The sequence below is a fragment of the Crocodylus porosus genome, unplaced genomic scaffold, assembly GCF_001723895.1.
Source record: "Crocodylus porosus isolate Cpor-Errol unplaced genomic scaffold, CroPor_comp1, whole genome shotgun sequence".
NCBI classification, from domain to species: Eukaryota; Metazoa; Chordata; order Crocodylia; family Crocodylidae; genus Crocodylus; species Crocodylus porosus.
Genome location: NW_017728917.1, coordinates 13,820,491 through 13,848,468, shown reverse-complemented (window position 1 = coordinate 13,848,468; position 27,978 = coordinate 13,820,491). Strand labels below are relative to the sequence as shown.

Here is a 27,978-nt window from a genome sequence, read left to right as displayed (position 1 = left end):
GAGGGATGTGGACAGCATGGAGAGGGTCCAGAAAAGGCCACTCGTATGATCAGGGGGCAGCAGGGCAGGCCCTATGAGGAGAGGCGACAGGACCTGAACCTGTTCAGCCTCCACAAGAGAAGGCCGAGGGGGGATCTGCAAACTAGTCAGGGGGGACCAGCAGGTATTGGGGGAGTCCCTGTTCCCCCAAACATTACCAGGAGTGACTAGAAATAACAGTCACAAGCTGGCAGAGGGTAAACTCAGACTGGACATCAGGAGGTGCTACTTCACGGTCAGGGCGGCTAGGGTCTGGGACCAACTTCCAAGCGAAGTGGTGCTGGCTCCTACCCTGGGGGGCTTTAAGAGGAGGCTAGATGTACACCTTGCTGGGGTCGTTTGACCCCAGTACTCTTCCCTGCTATGGCAGGGGGTCGGACTTGATGATCTGCTCAGGTCCCTTTTGACCCGACCAACTATGAAACTATGAAACTGTGAGAGGTGACTTGATATGCTTTCCTCATAACTGTTTTTTAATGCTGAAGTGATAATCACATTGGAAATATGATTATGATGGACTCTGTTCCTATAACTGAGCTTATTTCCCTTCCCAGCCTGTTCATGAAATGCAAATGAACCTCCACAAATCACCTACCCTGCATTAGGCCTTTGGCTTGGGGTGACAGCTCTGACACTGTGAGTAGCATTGCTCTCCAGGCTTCATTCCTCCTTTTGCTAAAGGATGCACCTCAACTGGTATTCTCTGAGGACTGCTCCTCCTGTCCTCATGGCAAAGTAATAACGCTTTGAATCAGATGCTGTCTTCATAAAAGCCATGCCTGGGAACACTTGAGGACCGTGCTTGGCCCAAAGACAGCAAGGTGCAGAGCCTCCAAGGCCACTGGGAAGGATTAATAAAATAACTGGCAAAGAAGAGGCCACTACAGCCCTCAGACATAAAAGAGAAGTCTGCATATCTACTGAAAACCCATCTATTACATGGAATTTTATGGCCACAAATAAAATGAGAGAAAACAGCACACTTTTCATCTGGCTCATTTCATTCAATATATTACAATGTTTGAAGTTGTAGTCTGAAAATAATTAAGAAAACATACTAAGCAAAAGGTAAAACTGCAAAAAAAATTGAATAGAAACCACTACATTACTACTTAAATTTCAGTCTCTGTCTTGATAACATGTATAGTACATTCGGCCCAAAAGGGAAAAACAGGGCACTTATCCAGGATTTTTTAAAAAAGCACGTTTTTGTTTCCCATAATTGATAAATAATTCACCAGGTATACTTATGTATAATAGCATCAACATTTACATTCTTCTGTTAATGACTTTAGTTTAGAAAGAAGCAATGGTTAAATCTGCTGTGAGCTACACAATTTCTACAGCCCTAATGGAAGGGGTTAGATTAAACTTTACTGTATTATAGTATATGCGTCATTCTACGCTCCACTAATCTGCAGCCCCTTCAAAACCTCACAGCCATCCACATTTCTGAATAAACAATCTCCCTAATGTCACAAAGGCTAGGACACATCGAGATAAGAGTATCGATCTCAAAATGTACCTGACACCTTTTTAATTTCCCAAAGTCTTGCACATGCACCTCTCCTACATGATTATGTAAGCATCTCAGAACTCAAGGAAATTAGGCTTTAGAGCCAACAGAAGCTCTCTTACAAAAATTAGCTTCTTGCATTGATGACAAACATTCTTGTAGCTTGGAAGACGAGTGATTGCTTGTACAGCATAGGTTCAATAAGCACATCTTTGCATGTTTATTTCTAAAATACAGTTTAGAGCTAGGGCCCAATTTCTTCTCACCCGATTGCAAATAAGAGTGTGTTTTGATGCTTGGTGCTCTGGAATTGTAAGTTAAACGTCCACTGCACTTTAAGGATGGATGGTTACTTGGTAGAATTACTTGCAGGCAGTATAAAGAATTATTTTAGAGGCTGAAGAACATTAGTAAGAAAGGGCTTATTCCTACTTATGCCAGATGTTGCTGAATAAAGAGATAAAACATTGATTGGTTATAAATACCTGCTATAAATACACAATGAAAACATTCTGACAGCCAAAGGCAATTAGGCTACACAAGCATATCATTAAGGCTGGTAGAATATTTTCCACGCAACCTTTCTTCCTCCCGTAGGCAAATTAAGTTTTTAACAAGTGATTTTTTTTGTAGAAAATGTCTGCTTTCCTTGATTATTTTTTTTTTTAACATTTCCAATAGAAAATCCCAAACAATTTTTTAAACATTTTAATTTTCAACACTTTGGGGCTGAAATGTTTCACGTACTTTGTCAAAACCTGAAGAAATATGCAGGTGTTAAACAAACAGTTCAGAAGTTCCACAAAAAAAAATCCAGACACTTTTTCATTTTATACAGGAGCTCTGGGCTTTGTTACTCCATAAGCCAAGGACAGGTAATGAATGATAGGTAATTTTCCAACAGCCAAAGGTAAAGGCAAAAGAGTACAGTTTGAAGTTTATGAGAACCTTAAGGCCTTCTTCTTCCGCAATATTTTCTAATCCTGTAAGTCTAGAAAATTAATTTCCAAACTCACTGCTGGTTTGTTTGATGTTGTCTTCTGCCTTCTTCTTTCATCTCTTCTAAAAGAGGGGGAAACCCTAAATTGTCCTTCCACAGGGAATGTGACCTTCAAAACTTGGGGAAGGTGAGAAATAAGATGCTATCTCATTCCTCTCATCCCCAGAGATAAAACATGTCAGGAAAAGAGACAGAAACCCAAGTAGGCTGGAAGTGAGGTCATTTCATATACAAGAGTTGAAAAATGCAGACAAAGGCATTGTCTCCTTATGCGGGCAACGGGGAGATGCTTAGAAAATATTTCACAGAAAACAAGAGAGTGTGAGGTCTCTAGAGGACTTCTTCAGAAACCTTCCTATAAAAGGGAGATGTTGAATAGTGGCAAAGAGACTACACGGTGTTTTTTCAACCTATTTCCTGCAAGGCAATGGTAAGTCCAAGAAACTTATCCTCTCAACATATCCTCGTCAGCGTCCGCCTCCTAGGCAAGTATAAAGGCACATACCTCTTACGGAGGTAACATATGAAATGTGGCAAGTCATTTGTTCAGAACAGGTGTGTTATTTGAGTTTGTTTGGCTCAGTCACTCAATCTTCCCTGCTGGCTTTATCTCCACCTGAAGATCAAACAGGGAGCAAAGATCAATAGAGCTGAGGCCAGATCCAGAATTGAAAGTAATGGAAATTAGGCACTTGCTGTGGGTATGGCCCTAAGTGCTTCTTCTAAGAAAGAGAGAAATCACTGGAGAAATCAGGATAAAAAGAAGAAAGCTTTGATCCCAAAATTGCTCTGTGATAGTTCCAGTCTGGGTTAGGTGGGTACTAAAAGTAAGTAGCAAAAGAAAAGTAAGACCCACTGTTTTCCCTGGGTGGAGATCATCTATACACAAGAGCTCAATGTCACAAGCAAGAAGGCGGCTCAGTTAATTAGTTGGTTGGGAACCAGGTGCAAATCTTGCCATTAGAGCTTACTAGGGCTACAATAATGAGTCCTGCTAGCCTCAGAAAGAGGTAGTTTTCCCTGTTAGCCTGAAATCAGGCAGAAGGAAAGGCAGGGTAGCACCTTATAAACTAACTTGTTCAGAAATGCATACTTTTTCATAGGCAACAGCATAATTCACCCGAACCATAATTCCCTCACAAGTCTTATATAGACTTAGCTTGACAAAGATCTGTGGTCTTATGCCTTAAATAAAGAGCAGACAAGGTTCTTTGGGTGAATCTGATATCTTTTATTAGACCAATTTAAGTTGGTCTAATAAAAGATATCAGATTCACCCAAAGAACCTTGTCTGCCTATGTCCTTAGACCAACACAGCTACAACCTACACCCCCTTAAATAGAGAGTTGCATATACTCCAGCTGTGGTCTCACCAGTGCTGAGCAGAGCGGACAAATCACCTCCTTGGTTTTGCTAGAGATGTATTGGTTGATGCACACCAGAATATTATTTGCCCCGCTGGATATAGCGTCGCACTGCCGGCTCATGTTCATACTGTGGTCAATCAATACCCCAGGTCCCTTTTATTCGTGGTGCTGGTCAGTTTAGTACTGCCAAGCCTGTAAACGTGTTGGGCATTGCTTGTCCCGAGGTGCAGCACTTTACTTTTCTCAATGCTGAACTTCTTCAGATTCCTATCTGCCCAACTTGCCAGTCTGTCCAGGTCCACCTGTATCTGTAGCCTATCTTCAGGCATGACCACGCTTCCCCATAACAGTCTACTTTTTTTTTTTTTTTAAATGAATGGAAGCAATGTGGTTATTACTACTTGCCAACCTCTGCTAGAGTATGACTACATTTGTTTTCTTGCTTATATTAGAAGTGCCAAGGGGAGAAAAGAAATAAAAGAAAAGTTAACCAAAGAGTCAAAAAAAGTATAACAATTACGCTACAACCAGGCATGGCATTTTAGTTCATTAAAACAAAAATAAACCAAGCAGTATTTCATTAAAACGCCCGGGAACAGCATTACTTTGAAATGTCACTTTCTCCTTTAATTAGTACACTCTAATGATAAGTGTATGTCATTCTTACCTAATGAAAGTTATGAGCACGTATAGAATCTAGGTCACTTTCCACAACTGGGAGGTGTGCAGGTAAACACAGAATAAATTAAATACTCTTATCAAAAGGCAAACAATTAGGGATGTGTCTTGTCTCTGCTATTTTATATGTTTACTAAAACATTTTCCTACATTTTTTCAGCCTTTTCTAAACAAGAAAGCATTTAAAATGGCCTCAGTATCATTGCTGTTGCTTTGTATAATCACTGTTTCTAAGGATGGGTAATAAGTCTTACAGAGACATGAAGTTGCAGATGTACATTTTTAGCCATTTTCCCAGAGGTCTGACTCTGAACAGGACCACCTGCTCAGATGTATATCTTTAATAAAAGCAGCAATAAGACCACCTGCTCACATGAAAAATTACAATCCTGCCTTTACTTCCTTCATAATCCTGAGGCATCTTATCCTAGAAGGAGCCAGCTATCCCTTCTAATTAAGGGACCAATAACCAAATTCTCTTGTCTCAAAGAAGAAAAAATTGCAAATAAACCTGCTGTCTTATTTGAAACTCAGTGTACTCCCAGTTGAGTAACAAATATAAGAGTGTAAAAACTGCCATTTACTGGGTCAGACCACAGGTCCACCTTGCCCAGTCTCCTGTGTCACAGTGGCAGAGATCCAAGAATTTGTCCAATCCCTTTTTGAATCTGGCTGTACTGCCACTGCTACCACATCTGGTGGCAATGCGTTCCCCTCTTGAATTACATACTGCGAATAATTACTTCGTGTTCATTTTAAACTTAATACCTACTAGTATCATTTTGTGACCCATAGTTCTTGTATTGTGAGAGAGTTAAATGCCTATTGACTTTCTCTTTGCCATTTAGTATTCTGTAAACCTTTACCATGTCCCACCCAAGCATCTCTTTTCTAAACTGAACAGACCTAGCCTCTTTCGTCTCTCCTCATGGAAGCCCCTCCATACCACTGATCATCCTTGTCGCCCTTCCCTGGACCTTCTCTAGTGCCTCTATATCCTTTTGGAGGTGTGGGAGCTCTGTATTCAAGGTGTGGATGCACCATGGATTTAAAGGAGCATCATGATACTTTCAGTTTTATTCTTAAAAATCCCTAATATTTGCTTTGCCTTTTTGATGGCTGCTGAGCATTGAGTGAACGTTTTTAGAGAACTATCCCCAACAACTCCCCAATCTCTGTCCTGTGTGGTAACAGTTAAAGTAGAGGCCACCATAGTTAAGGTATAGCTTAGACTATTTTTGCTCAGATGCTTCACTTTATACTCCTCTACACCGAATTTCACTTGTCATTTAGTTGTCCATTTGCTCAATCATGCCAGATCCCTCTATTAGTTCATCACATTTTGCCTTGATCTTTACCTTTTTGAATAATTTTATGTCATAGAAACAAGGGTCAAAGGGAGCTCAGGGGGTCACATCTAGTGCAACCTCCTGCTCCAACTACATCATCCCAGCCAAGGCTTTGTCTAGCTGGGTTTTGAAAACCACCAAGGGTGAGTCCACCACCTCTCTGGGTAACCTGTTCCAGTGCTTTACTACCCTCCTCGTGAGAAAATTCTTCCTAATATCTAACCTGAACTTCCCTTGCTGCAACTGGAGCCCATTGCTCCGTCACCACTGAAAACAGCCCAGCTCCATCCTCTTTGCAACCTTCATGCAGAGACTTGAAGGCTGCTATTCAACCCCCCCCAGTCTTCTCTTGTCTAGACTAAATAAACCCAGTCTCTTCAGCCTCTCCTCACAAGTCATGCCCCCCAGCCGCACAACCATTTTCCTTGCCCTCCCCCAGACTCTCTCCAATTTATCCATATCCTTTCTGCAGTGGGGGCCCAAAACTGGACACAGGACTCCAGATGTGGCCTCGCCAGTGCTGAATAGAGGGGAAGAATGACTTCCCTCCACCTGCTGGCACCGCTTCTACCAGTGCAGCTCAGTATGCCGTTAGCCTTCCTGGCAACAAGGGCACACTGCTGGCTTGTATTTATATTCACTCTTGCTTTCTATCTTGGAGCCAATTTCTAATCCACAAATGGACATTCCCTCTAATCCCGTGACTACGTAATTTAGTTAAGAGCCTCTGACGAAGGAACTTGTCAAAGGCTTTTTGGAAGTCCAAATATACTATGTCAACTGGATCACCCCAATATAAGGGTTTAGAAGCTACTTGTGGCAAAGCAGGATGTAGGAAGTAAGATGCCTGATAAGTTTATCTGCTTGTCAATGCCCAGAATGCTTGTGCAAACTTCATAATAGTCCTAGTGCTTAGCTTTACCAGCAGAAAGGCTTCAGCATGTTTTTATGTGGCTTCAATTCTTTTCCAAGTGCTTTGTGTGTAGGATTTCAGGAAGCCTCTCCCAACTTCTAGCTTTCACAGCTTTACTGAGCTAGAATTATTTATAGGCTTCCACATCTGGAACTTTTTGTGCTTGTACAAACCATGTTTGAGGTGTCAGTGTGGGATTCTAAAGTAAGCTCATAAAGGCCATTCAAACAGGAAAATGGACTCTATACTCTCAGACTCCAAGATTACAATAGAATCACAATGAGTAGAAATGGGACCGAGCAATATACTACTTTTTGATTTTTAAGAGCAACTGTGGTAATAGCCTACTCCATTATCAAGTTAAACCTTTCCCTGCAAAATTAAAGTTCTTTGCAGAACTCCACTGAAATGCTGACCAACTCATACTCTGCCAGCCATTTATGCAATCCTACCACCCAAAAAGCCAATCAAATCTGCCTCTGACCTACATGCATTCTGCTCAGCTCTGTTCTAATTGCCAAGCAACTTCTCTATGCCACTCAAGTCACAAGCAGACCAATTTATAGGAAAACATTTCTTCCAAAGATTGCCTTAAAACTCCCATCCACAAAGAATTACTGTGCTTCGTAGGAAGTTCAGGGGCGTGTGAAATAGAGGTAGAGTGGAGGTGGTTCTTAATTATTATTATTATTTTTGCACTGCTCTTAAGCAAAGAAAAATCAAGGAAACTGCAGTTTTACTGTTTTTCTTCTGATATGACTGCGGGTTTGCTACTGACTCAACCACAATTCCAAGGATAAATTTACTGGCATTAAAAGTATAAGTTTATTAACTGTTTGATACCAACAACCATGAGCTACAAACAAAAAACTGCCTTAGGAGTTAAGTATACAAGAAATTAAATACAAACAAGGAAACACCTCCGTTAGTCTTAGCTATTCTGGCAAGAGTAATGCTCTTTTCACCTTGTTTTCTCCCACGCAGCTCTACTGCTTCTTTTATGATGCTTGTTATAGTTGGAAAACCTTTCCAAAATCTACTGGTCAAACTTGCACCCTCACCTCCTTCAACCTGCTCCCAAAAATGTGTGGACATCAACTTTCTAAACATGAGTGACTATACTGAAAAAAAGAGCTGACCCTCCGCCATGCATGTAGAACTGGGTGAGCAGCCAGTTATTAGCTTTGACCCTCCTCATCCCTTGGCATCGATCATAACCCCATACATCTGTCAGAAGAAACTGAGTTCTTTGGGGCAGAGAGAAGTTTTGTTTCCTGAGGTGTGCTTAGACACTGAGAGGGGCTTTAAAAAGGAAATGATGGGAAACAAAAATGATAATAAAAAGAGAGGGTAATACTGATTACCACTACCTCATTTCAATATCAGTTTTATCAAATTAAAACCAGTATGAGCTAGCCTAAAGCCACCACACAGAACTTCTTTACTTCTTCCAGAAAGTCTTTAATTAAAGTGAATAATACTTCTAGAGATCAATATACTGAATCATTACGTTTAATTTCAAAACTTCAGGCTAAAACACATAAATAATATCACTTTTCTTTCACTGTGTACATTTGCTCTTTGTAATTTGCTTGCACTCTTGACTACGCTGCAAAATAATGAGAATCATTAAATGAATATCAATATAAACATTTCTTTCTTTTAAATTTTTTTTCTGATAGTAAAAATCATTCAGTCTAGTAAAGCAAAGCAAAGCATATGTTTAGCTATGAAAAAAAAATCAATTCTTCTAGAATTACCTTGCTAAAATAAGTCAAGATAAAACATAACCAAAAAAGTGGATTTTGACATTTCATATTTTGTTGAATACTATTACTGCACTGGCAATCACTGTCTCTTACATATAAATTAACAGCCTACCATCTGTCAAGTGTTCGGATAATCACAGGGTTTAATGCACAATATGGTTATTAGAATGTGACCTGACAAAAAGAAAAAGAACACAACCTAATTTGGACTACAAAATCTATGATCTCACTTGCAAATGACAGTTTGACAAGCTATTATTCTGCATTTTGGCTTCTACAGTAAAAGCGATTTTACGCATACGTAATTCTATTAGTCATACAGCCAACTGCCTGTGGAAGATTACTTCAAACTATAAAATGTGCTTGGTCATTCAGTATTTTGAACTAATTCTTACGCAAATATTTGCGCCATGAATACAAATGTAATGATCTGTATATGCCTCTCTAGAAATAAAGCACAAATGAAGCAAAAATAATCCTTTGTGATGCTGCCACTGATTATAATAGCTATGGACTTGGCAGTGAAGACTTCAAGCAATGAGCGCAAGAAGTTCCCAAGAACTATCAATTGTTTATAAATCAAAATCAAAAGACAACAGCCTTTTGAAAAGCATAATGTATGGGACCCTTCTGTATGGAGTCTATTTCACATCCAACTGTGGCATTTGCTAACGAGCATCGTTAATAATGCCTGTTTTTATTTATAATAATGTCACTTGTGTGCCATTTTTATGGCATATTCCATATGCAACACTTTTTGTTTTCACCAAGGGGAAGAGTTCTGACAGTTGTCTCTAATGAAGACCATTAAATGAACCTATTATTCTCTACTGATAGGACAGGGTACCTGGCAAGCCACATGTACCTCTGGCTCCCCCATTTTTCTGTGCCTCTCAACTGCATTGCAAAAGTGCTAAATAAAACATATTTCCAAAGCATATTCTTGCACTCTAAGGATTACTTAAAGGTATAAAATACATGCTTAAGATAGAACAGAATTAATTACGTCTTCAGACCAAAATGTTCTCTGAAATGCAAGCAATTATATTACCTGCAGAGCTTCAGTGAGATAACAACTATATAATAAGTAGAAATAACCAGTGCTGTAAATTATATTCCTTTGTTTTAGCCTCTGCTGAGCTTCTATTATTTTGACTCCCATATTCCTTTTAGTTGTGAAAAAATGATATATTTTCCTGTCATGTTGGCTCAATACACTTGTGAGTCAGTGCACTGAACCTCTGCAGTGGAGAATCATGGGATCAGCCTGGTACTGTCATAAAGTCTGGGATATGAATTCTAAGAACGTGATAGATTTTCAAGCTTTAGTTACACTACACGAGAACCCGCTTCAATAATAAAGGATCATGAATGTCCCCAGAAGGCAAGAAAAATCAGATCAGTTTATGCAAGGCCTGTAGCCATTTCAAAGTGTAACACTATTTACAGCTGTATAGATCAGCACTTATCAGACAGAGTGCAGCCACCAGTTTTTAGGGGGGTTTTTTTTACCCGTTTCTAACAGAAGGCGAACAAAGAGATTAAAATATCGAAATATACAGAAGATAAGAATTAGAGGATGTATATCACAGGGTCAATTCTATATAAATATAGTGCAGCTTCTCCCAGCGAAGGCACACTCTGCCATTATATTAAATAAGAGAAACTTCATTTAAACTAAAATTTTCCAAAGAGCCCAAGTGACTTAGGAACCTAAGTCCAATTCTCCAAATTGTCTAAGGGTCAGATTTACATTGTGTGCTTAGCTGCCTAGACATACAGACGGGCACTGTGCAAGATTAATAAGGGACCCTTTGGTAAATCCTGCAGCACCTATCTGTACCACTGGATGTCACACACCGTTGTGAATCTGGCCCGTAGGCAGGAGGAGAGTACATACAGGGACATAAGTGCACAGGAAGTTTTGACATGAATAAACAGCACACTTGCTAGTCTACATTAATTTCCCCAGTACATTAATCCCCCATCCCCAGCCACCCTGTAAGCAGACTACTTTTACCCCAGGATGGAAGTGAATAAGCTACCTCACAGAAAGGCATATTTTGAGTGTGGAGCATCTTGTGTGCCATAAATTCACATCTTCAAACTGGGTGTGTCTACACATTTGTTAATGCACCTTGGATACTGCACATTTAGTTTAGTATTTGTTAATAAAGTACTAATTGAATGTGTAGTAACTAGAGTGACTGCACAGTAGCACCGGCACATGTGTTTTTTGTGGCACGTACTGCACATTGGCCTAATAACACTGCGCAGGAAGCTATTACCAGGGGTTTTGACCGCCATGCTACTGCACGGTGTTATTAGGCTAATGCACAGTAAGTGTCTCGTGTAGACATGCCCACTGCATGCTTAACTTCTTATGGAAACAAGCTCTAATCTTATAGAAACTAGGAATAGGCTCTTAGGTCATTCAGCTCTTTGGAAATTTTTACCCTTAATCCAAAAGTTGCTTGAAACGATATTTCTCTTAGGTTCCCAACTTAGCTCACTGCCTGAAAATTAACTACAAGTCCTAACCAGAAAAGGGTTGCATGCCATTTCCCTGCTGCACAAGGCCCAGAAGGCTACATGCAGGAATGAGGTCGTGTGACTTTTCCCCACAAATGAGGACAGGTGGCTCTGATAATAAATACTCCCCTACTCACTGGAATATATAATATACTGCCCCTTCTCCACTCATCACAGAGTTGGGAAATTCACCCAAACTCCATAGCTGTGCAACTCTGCATACATTTTAGGACTGCATGGAGCCATTTATGATTCCCATAATTCCTTAAAATTCAATAATTTGTTCCCTAAAGGACTCTGCAGCAGGAGTGAAGTTATGCCTTTCAGCCGTGGCCCACACTAAGAAATGATACAAGGGCACAGACCCCACGTACAATACAGGTGCTAGCTGGGAGCAGTACTTGCAGGCCGTGAGGCCAGACCATATATGGGGCAAAGGGAGACATTTCTAGCTCCTTATAATTCCCATTACAGGTAAAATTATGAGAATACTAAATATTTTTCATTTATTGTCATATTTCACTGAAGAGAAAAGAAGATACAGGAGCTGGGACTCAGGGGGCAGAGAAATCTATCTAATTTTTTTTTTTTGGTCCCTAAACAGCAGTTAACTCACATAATTAACAAACCAAAGTAACCAAGTTGAAGCAACAGCACTCATTATCCAGGTACAGCTGCACAAGAGTTCTGATGTGACAAGATGCTAAATAAGCTCTTGTTCAACCAGGCCATTATTTAAAATAGAGACAATAATGTAAGTATTTGCCAGTTAGAGTTTTAAAAAGGACAACAACGATGGGAGAAAAATACATTAAATAATTCATATATCCCAAACTAGATACAGAAAAGATACACAAGTCAGTTTTTACCCTGCATATCTGGACGTACCCATAAATTATTTAGTGCTGTGTGTGTGTGTGTGCGTGTGTGTGTGTGTGTGTGTAGATACCTAGTATGTACGTACAAGTGTAGGGTTACCTTGTGTGCAAAGGGGTTGGGTCTTTATTTGTGAATGAAGCTAGTGCACTCAGCCTACGAATATGTCCCTAAAAATAGTGCCAGGTAAGGCTTAGTGTGAGGAAGAATACAACTAGATTTAACTTTAAATTCCAAGTTCTTTCCTACCTTCTCCAGGACTTAGATGAAAATTCAGGAATCAAAGAGTACAAAGTTAAATGATACTGAGGAAAGGTGAGAATCCTAAAGAACTTGGGTTTTTTCCACTGTTGCTTTCCCCCAGGGGAAAAAATCCCTAACCAAGTACATTGTATACAACTTAAAACTCCCAACTTCATTTCTTTTCTGACTCACACTGCACATAATGCTGTGTCTAATTTACTTGTTGCAAACCTTTACAAGAGAAGTACAGTGTATCATTTCATTTTCTTTTGCTTAGGGGAAAATATCTCCAAATAAAGTTCATCAAGCTTTTGTTTTTCAAGTTGAATTTACAAGTTCTTTAGCCTCTATTACCCAACAGGGACACTTATATTATTATGATTCTCCCATCCCACCTCATCTTCTCATTCCCTCAAGGGAACTTGAATTGTAAAATTGAATATTTCAGCAGAAGAAGCATTAAAAGAAAAAAAAATTACAAGGACAAATCAAGTTTCTGTATCAACGCATGCTTAGAAAGCTATTCCTCAAGTTCTACCTGGACCAAGGGGAAGAAGAGTACGAAGAGCTATTCCAGACAAACCAAAATACGTTACCAGACCTGACCTTCAGTGCTATATTACAATTGCTGCCACCAGTGGCAATGAGATGGAGAACAGGGTTGAAATGACAGGAAAGTTAAGGTAAAGAAACAACAAAGAGGAAAAACTTTAAACAGGATACTTCTAGTAATCAGGGAAACTTCATGCTTTTTTTCTCTGCCTACAGTATCCTGGTATTAGTGATGCACATTTGCTTCTCTATAACATTCTCATCCCTAACAAGATCAGAGAAAATGATTTATTCCACCCCCGGTCTTACTACATTTGAACGACATCCTATGGGACACAGGATTTCTGAATTGCTTTTGGCTATCTGATATTACGTTACTGAAGCCTTCCCTAGAACGAGCCGGAAAAATCAAAATAATTACATTAATGCTGGGAATCAAAGTTTATTGACTTTCCCTTGAGCTATGATACCAAAAAGCTGGTTACAAAAGTTGCCAACTTATTTAATGATACCAGCACCTCTTCCCTGTACTTGTCAAAATATCTTTTGAAAACATTCACAAAAAAAGTTTTTGATGTGTAGCAATTCAATATAATATCAATTCCCTTTTCAAGAAAGCCAGTTTTCATTGTTTCTTTTACAACCTCGGCTCATCTGAATATTGAGATAGTATTTTATTTCCCTTCTCTTCTTCCAATTCGTCTGTGCCAAGGGAAGGGAAAATACTGTTGTTATTTCAAAATTCCCCCTTTGAGACCGCTCTAGATGGGCATGTATTCGCACGGAAACGGATATCCCATTTTGACATCTTCAAAGCATTCCCCTGTTTGACACAACACCTACAAATCGGTTAATCTGACTTCAGCTTCTGCCTCCACAAACAACTAGAAGCGCCCTGTGCCCTCATCGAAGCTCGTTCTCAGGCATTCATAATGTGATATTATGCAGCACGAGCGCTCCAGTGGGTCGAGCTTCTGTGGATCCAAATGGAGAGTAAGAATTGCCCTTCAGTTTTCACTTAGGCTGAGCTGAATTAATACTGTCCTCCAGAATAAAAACCATTTATACAGACTCTTTCAATCATTTACTCAATAATCCTCCTTCCCAATGTCCTTCTCTAGAGAGCAGATTTTTCTGGAACCATTTTGTCCCATACACAAAATTTTGCCAAGGGAGCTTCTTGAATCAGAAGAAGTTTAAATGAATAATTGACGTTAGACATAATTAACAAACAACAGCAATCCACAAAAGGACTCTGTTGTCATGTTTCAAACCGTAAAATGTCTCTAACCAAAATTAACAAGTGAATAGTCATCATCTTTAGCATTTTCTTTCAAAGCAAATGGAAATCTCATTTAAGCTGAGGACTGCTTACACTCAAACTCATTTGAAGTAGCTGCGCAGTCAAGTGGTCTGAGCAGATGACTCGGGACCAAACTCATGAGGATTTGTAGTCCTAAAGAACATGGGCTTGGCTAGCTGAAGAGCACCTGAGCCGCCCAACTTTTTGCTGCAATTCTCCTTTCACAATGGATAAAGTGCACTTTTAGCATGCACGTTTGCTTGCTAAATCATACCGAAGGTGAAAAAGTATAATCAACCATTGTCCTCTGTGAATAATTCTACATGAATTTTTTTCACCACAATTAAGTCAACTCAAATTTCTTAGCCTATGGCTCTATATGTTACATGTATTACAGAATTACTTAGTCATATATGCAATTAACTTAGATTGGATACCCTAAAAGAGTCCAACCAGCTATAAAGTTATTGCTGGAAAATGTGGAATACTGTAACTTTAAAACGGGATAGAAACTGGCTATAATTTGCACATGTAGCCTGTGTCCCTGTGGCTGGGAGCCCCATCAGCTAATCCGAGATCCCAGCTGCGGGGGGCCATGTGTACCCCTGAGCCTGGGAGCTCCCAGCTGATGCTGGTTGCCAGCCATGGGAGCACATGCCCCTGAAGCTGGGAGCCCCATCAGCTGACAGTGTTCCCAACCATCGGGACACCCCACGCACCCCATTGCTGGGGATCACAGCTGCTGCCCTCTCATAGCCATGGGGGTACATGTGTCCGCATGGCTAGGAGACTCGTCAGCTGAGGGGCTCCCTGCCGCAGAAGCTTGCTTCTTCCTGATGCAAGGGGAGCCCAGGATCAGGCTCCCCCTGCACCAGCAGTACGGCACAGAGGGATGAGATTTGTGATCCCACAATCACACTGCCGTGTACATGTGGCATAGCAGGAGGCATGATTGTGTGGATTGTGTATTAGATCCCATCACGCCTTTACCTGCGTGTGTGGAGGGGACCGTAGCGGTTTAACCATTCCATAGCGCAGCGAATGCAAGCCTCCAGCATACCCAGCAGCTTTGGCCATTGTAGCTGACCTGTTTGTCCCCATTTTCTAAGCTCACAAACCAAACAGAGGAAACACAAAGTTCATACCTGCTGTCATGTGCAGCAACCTGAAGTGATTCAATTTTAATCACAGATGGCATGGAAGGATGCTGGTCTTCTGGATTTGTCATGAGACAAGGACTGGCTACATTTGAAATATATTCTTTCCACCTAACAAGCCTCTGGATGTGACATCAAGATTCCTGTCAGCTGTCCAAATGCGCGCCCTCAGGTAAGATGGTAGTGCAGCAGCCTAAACTCATCTTCCAGCGAAGACATATGTGGCATGCCTTACGGATTAGATTTTGCAAAACTACTTGTTTCCTGAAGTCAGAAATGGCAAACGTTGGACACAGAACCAGCAGCCAAGCCATGTGAGTCTGTCTTGCGGTGCCTGCTACTCTAGATGTCATTTCCTTCACCTGAGTGTCTAATTCTGCCCGTGTGAAAAGAGTGGAGCCACAACCCGGAGCAATGCTTTTCCTCCGAGTAGCGTAAGGTGAGCCCAGGTTATCTCAGTGTCTGAACACTGGCTCACCAGGGCAAACTAGATACTTAGCTAATCAAGTTACTCCTTCTCACCTGTCGGGGGGAAAAGCAAACAAAGGTTTCTAAATCTTAAGAAAAATGAAGTGGAATCCATTCTGCCACTGCCTGCAAGTCATTCTGTGGGAGTTGAAACAGTGCATTGAGCACTAGACTACTGGAGTAAGGGCTCTTTCATAAATACTACAGAGAAGGAAAAGGGAGTGGTGAGTCTCTTCTACCCTTGCAAAAAACACTGCTTGACTCTTGACAACCAACCTTGCCCAGTCATTAACATGGCACTGAGGATAGATTTGCCTTATAAAAACTGTTGTTGTAGGTAATAGGTTTTGTCTTGTTTTTGCAATAGCAGAGAAGAACCAAAATGGCAGGGAGGCAGCTGGGAGAAAACCTCAGACTTTACAATATTTCACTATAAGCAAGAAACCCCCCTCCCAAAATAACTGTGTTCTCTCACTGCTCCTGTAGTAGCCCAATTAACTTCTATCCCTTCTTTATCTCCAGTACCATTAGAGGGTGTCCACATAGCCAACAGGATGGTGACCTGCTCCCTTCTGGGGTGAAGTATTGGAAGTGGACACGTGGACAAAGCATGCAACTGGGAACAAAAATGAGCTGCTCATATCTGTCCACCAGATACGAGTACAGGACAGACCACACATAATTTCCCCTAAGAGGCTCTTTAAAGGGTAGTCAAAGCCTGGTAGTGGTGTTTGGACAAAATGTGTTGGTTTTGTAATGCAGCTGGCATGCTCTGAAACATACTTTTGCAATCTATGCTTCACAAACACCTCCCACTCCAGGCAAATTGAACCCAGACAAACAAAAAATCAGTGGGATTCACACACTTCTAACAAAACAGCACCGCCTAAAAATGCAAGCGCTCTAAAAATATACCTCACATTATATATTCTTTAAGGGCGAGAGCTGCTAATCTCTGGCCTTCGATAATATACCAGCTATTCACATTATTTCTGCAAACGTCTAATAAAACAATATATAAAAAAGACATTGCTTCTTGTTTTCTTTTCAACATATTCTTTAAAAACTGCAACAGAGCATCCAAATAAGTTCATTCAGGGGGTGAGTATCACTTAGAATTTAATTCAAAGTTTATTTAATAATATTTGAAAAAAAAGCCTGAATCCTTACCAACCTTTCAGGTAAAGCATGCACATTTGCCTTAGGATAATCCTGTAAGTATTGATTTGCAAATTAACTTTGACAAGTATAAAATGACCCAAAATTCCAGGAAGGATAACAACAAGAGAGACAAACCCTGCAGTATGGTGGGGGAGTTCATGTGAACATGTGGAGTTCTGCGAGATAACGGAAGGATGTCAAAATGTTCCGGTCTGAGGGAAAACAACAAAATCAAGGCTTCTGGCATAACAGAATTTGAAATCTATAGGATGGTAGCTAGCACAAGGCATATCGTTTCCCACATGTCTCAGTTCTGGTTTTACTGGGAACATCATCCAGCAGAAAGTCCAGCAGCACTTCCATCAACTAGAAAGTGAAAACTGTGTCATCTAAATATGTAAAAACATGTTTCAAATTATAAAGAAGGATTCTGAAAGCTACTTAATGAAATCTACCTTACGAAAGAAGTCGTACTATTCTAGATTAAATGTTAACATGGTACAGTTTACAATAGTGTGTTTGCAGTATTTATTATAACATTGAACTACACTTTCCTAAAAGGGCACTGCGAAAATTCAGAAGTGGGGGCACAATATGCACATATGTTAAGATTTTAGTTTAAGGTATCTTTAAACTAGTACAACACTGATGAGAACAAAAAAAACCCTTTATATAAGTAAAATGCCATTTCTCAATGAATGAAAACAACAGTTACTTCAATAGCATATGATATGGAAAGGTAGAATTAGAAAAAAAATCTCTTTGATTTGTACTAAGAGTTCCAAACTACAACTACAGAAATATTTGATGAAGAATGTCTTTTTTTAAAAAATGTGCATTACTAATTGCATGCCAGAGTCTTTCTACCTACATTAGTTTAAATGTTTAACATCTGCAGTAATGTATGCTATCCTTGGTCTTGGTCCTGCTAAGAAGTCCATTGCCAATGGAACGCTGCCTTTCAATGGCTACTCCTGTATACATGTTTTAAGTAAATCATTGGAAATATTAGTAAGTACCTACAGGAGATTGTTTTGCCAGCTTTCTTCCTAAAAATGAAGTTAAAGATATTAAAATCTTCTTTAAAAAAAATACCAATTTATTTCACCATATCTAACACCACATAAAGCCATGGGAAAGTTATAGTGCCCAGGTTTTCACATCTGTTCAAAAGTTTCGTAGCTGTAGAAAGAAGAGTAAATCTTTAACCTGCAAGGCAAAGCACATGGAGAGGCGTGAAGGGGCTGAGGTGTTTTGATTCTATACACAGCAGAGTAAAGCACTGAAGCCAATGAGATTTAGGTAAAGTATATGCTTAAGTACTTTGCTGAATCAGGACCTTAGAGAAGACTTTCACTGACACCAATGGACTTTGAAGACCTTTAAAGCAATGATTTATTGACAAGATCTTCCAGTCATGCTGATATCACACAGCAGTGTCTGAACCTTATTAAGAGACCTACCTGTATTTATAGTGAAAAATTTAGAGCTTTCTTTATTGATGGAGGCATCCATAATGCAATCTCTCAGGCTGACTTAATTTTATAACATTCACAAAGAAACCAAATTTCTTCTTCAGGTACTTCTTCAAATCTTTATACTGCTAGTCACATCATTGTTTCCTTTATTAAGTAAGCAGGTGCAAAAACAGAAAACTATTTTGTTTTGCATTGTCAGCAGCCTAGGCTCTTTCAGAGTATAAAATGTTGTTATTGATCTTTAAAAGAAAAAAATTGACTGAACAGATTTTCGAAATTAAAACTTTAACTCATACTTTAAATAAAACTTTAGATACTTAAATTTCTTATTCACTATTTTTGAAGTATAAATCCTTTACCTGGAAACTAAATATCACTTCAGCATTTCTACCCAGCAGTTACAACTTTTCAGATATATGACATGACTGGTGTAGAAAGTACCCTGCAAAACGATATACTTTTACCAAGAACATCAGGCATAAGTGAATTTTTCATGTTTAGCCCAGTAAACATAAAAAGCAAGCATTTCACACAAGAATGATATGCTTGCCTTTAACAAAAGCAACCTAGGCCAAAATTTATTAGAAAAATATCAGCATCCCCAATGGGCTTTAAAGCAATCTAATTAGGTAGCCCAACACTACATTTTGTCAAAAAACTCTGACAACCTAATAACCAGATTGTCATCAGAAGGACAATGAAAAATGATGTTGTGTTTGCTAGCATTAAAATACTACATCTTTCTGTACTGCGTTCATCCTATGAAAAAATCCTAATGGCATCCTATTGTTCTGGAAGGATATTTATTGAAATGATTCTGTTCCACTTGAGAACTGGTAGCTGGGGGGCACTAAATTTAATCTTTATTTAATCTCTAATAAGACATCTTATGAACCACCTGCCTAATTTCAGGTTTGGAACCACTGTGTACTGTGCAAAGGAAACCTGAAAAAACTCCGCTTGAAAAAACTTTAATAATATGTTCTGTCTGCCAAAGGAGAGCACATTACAGTGGTGACTACATGCAGTATGTCAACTTTAAAATCAAGTCACCCTATATTTCAGCTTCTAAAGCGAGGTAAAACAAGAGCTATGGGAATGACACATGGAACAGTTATGGAGATTTGAAATACTAATATAGTACCCTGGGTTCAAAAAAGTTGCATACGTAAATTAACTGACCAGTTGTAGGCAGTAGTACATTGACTCTTCTAAAAAAATTCCAGACAGTATGAACCCAAGAGTTCCTTTCCACCACAACGTGCATGAATCAGACAATAGACGACGAGGGCTGGAAGGGACCTCAGGGGGTCACATCTAGTCCAACCCCCTGCTCTAAGCAGGACCAGCCCCAACTACAGCATCCCAGCCACGGCTTTGTCTGCCTGGGTCTTAAACACCTCCAAGGATGGAGAGTCCACCACCTCTCTGGGTAACCTGTTCCAACGCTTTAATACCCTCTTCGTGAGTTTTTCCTAATATCCAACCTCAACTTCCCTTGCTGCAGCCTGAGCCCATTGCTCCTTGCTCTGTCATCTGCCCCCACTGATAACAGCCCAGCTCCATCCTCTTTGCAGCCCCCCGGCAGGGAGGTGAAGGCTGCTATTCAAACCCCCTTGGTCTTCTCTTCTCCAGATTAAATCAGCCCATTTCCCTCAGCCTCTCCTCACAAGTCATGTCCCTCAGCCCCGCAACCATTTTGCAGGCCTCCACTGGACTCTCTCTAACGTGTCCACATCCTTTCTGTAGTGGGGGGCCAAAACTGGACACAGGACTCCAGATGTGCCCTCACCAGTGCGAAACTGGACACAGGACTCCAGATGTGTCCTCACCAGTGCAAACAGAGGAGAAGAATCGCTTCCCTCCATCTGCTGGCCACGCTCCTACCATATTGCTGTTATGTTTCATTTAAAAAGAAATGTCCACAAAATGACCCCTAGTTTTTCATCCTGCCCCAAAAGCAATACTATAACAGAACAATGCAAAGATGAGATAATTTCAAGTTTAATCTCCTATGAACCTCACAGGCAAGAAATGAATGTTTTATGCTATCTCAAAGCTAGGAATCATTCCAGTTTTCAGGTTACATAAAGGGATCTCATTTTATACTTGATATCATGATGTACTTTTAAAATAAAGTAGTTGTGTTGCTTTTTTGCCATTTTCTTTTCCCATCCCCCATCCCTGCTACTGTCTTGAAAACCTGTGAAGTAGAGCTAGAAGTGAATGTTGCACACAACCTGAAAACAGTAATCTCACCTTTCAAGTAGTATAAAGAACTAATCTCTAACTCTAGCAGCCTGAGACACACTGGGTGCTAAAATCATGTGGTAAATACTTCTGCAAAAAGTGATTAAGTTAAGGAACAGGTACAGCTTTCCAATAATTGTGTTCAGAAAACACATCCTCCACCCAGGAAGGAGCAAGTACCCTAGTTCCCTTGGAAGGGCATCCATTATTCACAACATACAGTTCCAGGAACCCCCTTACACACACAATATTAACAAGATCCCATATGAACAATACTATACATACCTATGGCCCTTCCATTCTTGGTAATATTTTGTCTTTTATGATGTTGCCAGTGGTCTTGACAAAAGTCACTTCTCCCACTTAGTTATTAGAGCTGTGTGAAGCTTTGGTTCCTGATTCAATTTGGCTGAGATTTGGCCTGATTTGGTGGCCGAATCTCCAAATCCGCCCCCTCCCTCCCCCCCGCACTCCTGCGGGATGCTCCATGCATTGTAGCGATCATAAGCCATGCTGGTACCTTGAGGTAGGTAGAAAAAACTTTTAAAGCTGTGTCTATGTCCAAATCACTGAATCGCCAAATCAGCATCGGATCATCAGATTCGGATTTGGCCAAATCAAATCGGGGACAGTGACCCACATCAACGAATTGAATCACTGTACCTGATTTGGGCTAACTCCAAATCTGAATCGAATAGGGCCTGCTTCACACACCCCTATTAGTTAGCTCAGGAAAAATGAATCAAGACTCACCAATCTACACGTGTGTGCACACACATGCGCACACACACACACCCATGCAGTGCGACTGCAACATCATCCCCAACATATCTAAAGGGTTAAGAACAGGAACACATATAACCAACCACTGTAAATGATGAAAAGGAAAACATTATGTCACTGAGCAGTTTAATTCATTATGCACAGTGTATGTGTGTGGAGGTGAACATATAGTAGCAACATGTGAATTATTGAACCTTAACCCCTCTTCCCTTTGTTTTTACACTTTCTTTCACAGGGGCTCCATGTTTCTGACGCCTGGAAAAATACCCGCTAAGAATGGCAGGAGCTCTTAGGATGTAATGCTCTAAGTTACTGTACAAAGGACTCTTGCCAAGACAACTAACTACTGCTAATGTTGTCTAATTTCTTTTTTGCCAGGCACCATGCTATGACTAAAAAACCTCTGGCCTGGGAGTAGGGCATGAAATATTGCTTTCTTGATTTCTGAAAGAATGTAGTTATGGTGATGAAAATCTGCTTTTCTCCGACAACTGTAACATTTGAACTTTATTTTAGAATTGTTTTTTTCCCTCTGCATGCTATTTAGAGACAACTACAAGCTCTGAATTCAAAGCAAAATTCCCACTGACATCATTATTGATACTGCTGTGGACTAAGGCAGAATAGTTTTTAGTGGCAAAACTATCCATTTCATTTACTCATGGTCTTTGGATATTTCATCCTTAAAGTAAGGCCTTTGGGAAAACAAGATTTTTTTCAAAAAACACTACTGCCAATGAACAGGAAGGAGAAAAAAGTATTTCAACACTATGGGCTCCTATACACATGCAAGGAGGCTGCTCCAATGCACTGTAATTACCATGCTCCAGCAGACTCTGGCATCACGTGCATCAGCATCCCTGTGCTGAAAAATGAAAAATGGCAGTGGGGTGCTTAAAACTGAAGTTTGTTCAATGAGCTTTGGTTCAAAGCACCCCACCACCATTTTTCAGTGCAGGGATACTGATATACATGACGTTCCAGGTGCTTTAAATTAGCATGGCTCTTGGAGCTGTGCTGTTTAAGGCACTCTCAAATCACCTCCCAGAGCACATCAATAAATGCCCAAGGACACTATTCTGATTGAGTCTGAGAAAGGCAGGGCTCCCTACTGTCCATTTCACAGATCATAAACTGGAAAAGGCAAAACACAAACATTTGACTTTATTTTTTACTCTGGGACTATAAAAGCGAAATCTTGATTATGAGCCTGATGCCCATTCTTCACATAGTGAAGAATTCACTCAATTCACATCACAAGAACCAACTTTCTCTCTCATGAATAGGATTAAGTAGACAACTTTCTTTCACTCCAGTGTGCATGTTTTAAAGCTTTTCTTTTGTAGCACTTATGGATTCATACAGAACTAGTGTTAAGCTGGAGCTAAAAAATTTGGCATACTTTACCAGGGAAAGCAAAAACAGTCCACAAGGTCTGTACTGACCTTAAAGTGCTAGCATTTATTTCAGATACTAACGGCTTACGTATTGCATTTAGAAAGATGGAACCTCAGTTTGATCAGCAGCACATTGCTCCTATTCAAGGAATCTCTTCTGAAATCCACTGATGTTTCAATTATATTTAATGAATGCCAATCATATGACCAACTATGACTTGAAAAAAGGACTTGTTAATACAAGTCTTTCACGTATGGAGACCAAACTGACCCTCTGGTAAAGGCAACTACTGCACTCAAGAGAATAAGTAAATATTTTAAAATCAATGTGTTTAACACAACTATGTACAAGAATATACAGAGAGGTAGTTAGCCATGTTAGTCTGTCAGAAGCCAGGGTAGGTATGCACCTTTATAGACAAACTAAATAAGATCGTTAGATAGATAGATAGAAAGAGAGATTGACAGACAGACAGACAGACAGACAGATAGATCACAAACTTTTGTGACCCAAAGTTCACTTCATGAGATGCTCAGAAAGGATACTCAGAAAGCAGAGTATACAGTGAAGTGAGTGATTAAAATACAATAGGTATCTGGGCATACCTGAGCACGTTTCTTGTGTAGGTTGACTGCAGTCCTTTTTATTCAGTTGAGTGCGGTACCATAAACAAAGTGATTCATATCTTAAGCAACTACCTCGGGAGAGCCACAAAAATCAGGCAAAACGCCTTTAAACAAAGGTTAAAGAAAATTGCCTTGGAAACCCTGTTGATACTTTAGACATTGGTTAAGGAAGCCTTTTAGAAGGAGTCCTCGCTGCAGTTTTTCATTTAACAGTATACCCTAATTCTTCTCTGAAAATATTTTCATTTCTATAGAAACACAACTCTCACTCCAGGGAGTGGACTTCAAATCATGGCAAAAATGCACCTCCTCTCTTGGGGTATTCCAGGAATCATGAGTGCTTCCAACTATCAATTTCCTCTTTAAACTACAAATATGAAATGCATTAGGGACGATTTACTGGGGGAAAATAGTTACACGTTGGCCAACTCTTAGAGAAAAGGGAACTCCATCGAGCCTGGATATACTGTACTGCAGAAACCAGTAATATGCAATCTATTGTTTCCAGAAAAGAAATATTTTCTGCATACATGTGCCTTTCTGCTTGAATGACAGCTGTACCATTTCCATCTAGTGAAAGGCCAACTTGTTCAGAATTTTCTTCTTCCTAATACACTTTTACAAATAGTACTGACTGTCCTCATCTCTGTTGATCATTTAATTTGCTTCATATCCTCGTTTCCTTTCTCAATTTGCTTCTATTCTAATTTCTGATTTATAGTAATCACAATCACCTTACACCCCCTTGATACATACTGGGGGGAGAAAGAGGTGGGAAGAAGAAGGGGTCGTACCTTTTACTTCCTCTCTAAGGCAGGTTGTTGGATTTTTTTGATAAGTGTAATCCTTTGAGAATCTGGTAAAATATTCTTAACTAGTCCAATCAGGATTCACATTTTTCTGTTTACAGTTATTTTTCTCAGCTCATTTGTCTCAATTGTTTTCAGCTTTGAGTACCTGGTCCTTTCAAAGCACTGAACATACACATTAGTGACTCTTGCATTTTATTGTCTTTCTACAGAAATGTAGTCAAGTTATGATCATGTGCACCTAAGCAGCCATGAATTGGTAGTTCTATGATCCTCGTTAGCGGTCAACATGAGGCCTAATGTAGACTTACCCTGTATGGACATAATACTTTTTGATTTAGGACACTCATCTAGAATTTTTAGAACTAGAAGAAGTTTTAGTACCAACAGCATGACACTTCCGAGACCAAGTCCTCTACAATAACAGGGGGTTTCCTCCTATACCTTATAGATAGGTGATTAAAGATCTGGTCACCCTGTTTCTACCATGACTTTGTGACCTGTAGATGATACCAACTAGTGGGTGCCCGAGGTTGTGCTTTATCCATTAGAACATGGATCCACTCCTAGTTGAGAGCATTCGTTTTCAAATTGTAAGCGACTCAGAAACAGGTCATGCCATTTCTGATATACAGTGCCACTCTACTCACTTTGTTCACTCAGTCCTTCTGAAATAGGTTATAATTTATTTTAACAGTGAAGGAGCTTTTAATTGGGGAATATCCTGCATCTGATTATAAGCAAACTTTCAGAGTTCATTTTCCCAGACTGAATGATCTAGGATTGAAGCCTTAAAAGGTACTGGTTTGGGGGTGAATAAGGTGACTCGATGGAACAGAGCTCACCAAAGCTTTCAGGAGAGCTGAATATTTAGGGAGGTGGAAATACACCTATAAATAGCTGTTGTTTTTATCCTTTGTTCTGCTTGCTGTGCACCTGGGGGTGAATAAATAATGCTTTGTTTTGAAGAATCTTTTTTTTTTTTAGTTGCTTTATTCAGCTGATGGCCACAGGTCTCAGGAGAAAAAAGGCTCACAGGTGCCAAGAACAGTTAGGCTTGTCATGTTAACATGGTGGCTAAAAGGAGACTGCTACCCAGAGAACCCATGCAAAAATAGTTGGACTGAAGAATCGCACCCCGAGAGGTGCACATACCCAAGCATGCCACGCAACCCGTCCCCTTGAGATGGACTAATGTGCAGATTGCACTGTAACTGGGAAAGAAGTATGGGAAGAGTGATCCTTTATCACCAGGTTATCTTTTCTCCAGATTTTTTTTAACACAAGCCTTAGAATTAGCATACTAGGGGTTAAAGCACAGCTGTGAGGTTCATGTTCGAGGTCACTTATCACCTTGTGATATAACAGCTGCCACCAAGGAAACTATATACAACATTTCCTTAACAAACAGATAATTAAGCAGGTGCAAACAGCTATAAACATATAAATTGGTGCTGCCACATAAATTAAAGGTATACTTTTTCCCTCCCCTAAAAGTTTTCCTTTTCAAAATACTTCTATCAACTACATAAATATTTGTTCCAATTTCTGTTTTGGCTTTATTCTACCTATAAACAGCTTAACTATGCATATAAACATTAAAAATCGATTTACCATGTCATAAAATGCAAACGTGCCTAGAAAAAAATAAAATTTAAGCTCATATACTATACCATACCATACATTCATTGCTTCTATGCTACACAAATCTGTTGTTTAACAAATGTTTTAACAGTTGATCACAATGGTTTACAATTGATGACACTGCAAGACTATAATAATTTAAAATCTCACTGCATAATGTGACCATCTTGAATTTCTAAATCTGCCTTTTATGTTTCAGGCTGCTTTAATTACCACAGTTCTCAACTTCAACTCTTACGAAAATGATGGCAGAAAAATCTCAAAATAAAAAGATAACTGTTGTCAAAGCCAAATATAGGATTATAGGATATTTTAACCTGCCTTTTAATGGAAGTAGATCCCCATCATAGTCCACAATTTATTACCCAATTTCTTCTCTCCATGAAGTGTTTCAGTTTTTAAACCTGAATCAAGAACAATTTAAGTTGCACACTTCTTGATACTTCTGCTGAATGGGAAAAGATTTTCTTTAAAATTAAAGCTATTGTAACACCACACAGGCGGCTACCTATTAGTTCAAATTTAGCTTTTTTACCCACTTAAAACCATGTGATGAAAATCAAACAAAACCAATGAACCAACCAAACAAAAATACCCGTGTTTGGAAATCTCTCTCAGCTAACTCTGCACAAAGCAGGATGGTGTCTGCTGCATACTATTACACACCTGACTATCACAATACATTTATTAGAAGCAGATTAAAATGCCACTCTGCATTCTGTTTTAAATGTTTTATTTTGCCAGCTGGCTTTATTCAGCTATAGACCAGAAGCAGTACCAATGCATTTTTATTATGCCTAGCATTAATCTTAATAAACATAGCTACGTTGAAATATCTTAAGCACTGTGAACAAAGCATAAGTCAGCAATCATGCTTGAAGATTTGGCCAAACTCAGCACATCAACTTCTTCCCTGATACTTTCCTTCTCACTATTGCTCAGCATTGTGTGTGATGGGACAACCAAGTGGTTAAAGTTGCCCTGTCAGCTATATCTCTAATCCATGTGTTTAAATCCCTGAATATAAGGAAAATCAATGTTGTAAGGCAATGTTTGTCAATGCCCTGTAATAAATACACTTACCTTAACAGACTATTCTCAATGGATTTCACTTCTTTGCTGCACTTCAAAGCTACATAGGGATAAAAAAAACAAATCATTGACCTGCTGCCACTGAAAAGAGAATGCGTGCTCTATACATTAGTAACCATGTTTAACTTTTATTGTCACAGCAACAGTAACTGAAGAAACTTTTAATAAAACCCCATAGTTATTTCACAGCCCAAAGTATCAGTGCCACTGGCACACAGGCATACACCAACAAAATACAGAGAGAAGCCAGGACAAAAATAATGTGTGCCAATATCAGCTCTCTCAAAAACTGTTCTCTGCAAGCTTTCGGGCATAAACACCTGTGTCCTTAGACCAATACAGCTATAACCAACAACCTTGCTGCATAAAAGCAGTTTTCAGGTTGGAAGACATGTATTAAGAGCATTCTCCTCAATCAAATCAGAACGTATGTTTTTCATACACTATATGATATTCCCAGATACATGAAATACAGCGTAACTTTCTGCGGAGTGAAAGGATTTACTAACATGAGCCTACAATACGCACATAACCCACTAACAAATAATGAAATTCATCTCAATACGTGCCAATAAAGCTTTTAAACAACATCATCTCCTATACTATCTATGCTAATAGTATGAGACAGTTTAAAAGTCTTTCATTCACAGGTTTTAAAAAATTGTACTAGAATTATAGCAGAATGTATTCTGGAATTACCTTGGTAAACTGCAGATACGGCCTGAAATCAAGCAGAAGAAATTCAAGGAGGTCAAGTGCAATGTCCTGCACTTGGGATGGAACAATTGCATGCCCAGATACAGATTGGGGAACAACTGGCTAAGCTGCAGCACTGCAGACAGGAACTTCGGGGTCACAGTCAACTAGAAGCTGATTGAGAGCCAACAATGTCGTCCCATAGCAAAAAAAGATGCCAACAGCATAGTGTGTTATATTAACAGGACAAATGAAGGGAAGTGATTCCTCCCCTCTATT

General features: G+C 39.6%; 1 protein-coding gene across 10 annotated transcripts in view; it reads right to left on the bottom strand.

The window, feature by feature from the left end:
* FHIT (fragile histidine triad) overlaps positions 1-27,978 on the bottom strand; it is a 762,024-nt gene that overhangs the window by 704,240 nt on the left and 29,806 nt on the right. For 8 of the 10 annotated variants that reach the window (XM_019536736.1, XM_019536717.1, XM_019536719.1 and 5 more), the window contains one exon: positions 26,995-27,043. The exons of the other annotated variants lie outside the window; for them this stretch is intronic. Coding sequence is in view for 3 of the 8 variants with exons in the window: in XM_019536717.1 (XP_019392262.1) it covers positions 26,995-27,043 (49 nt within the window). In the remaining 5 variants the exon portion in view is untranslated. The remainder of the gene's footprint in view (positions 1-26,994; positions 27,044-27,978) is intronic. 10 annotated transcript variants of the gene reach the window in all.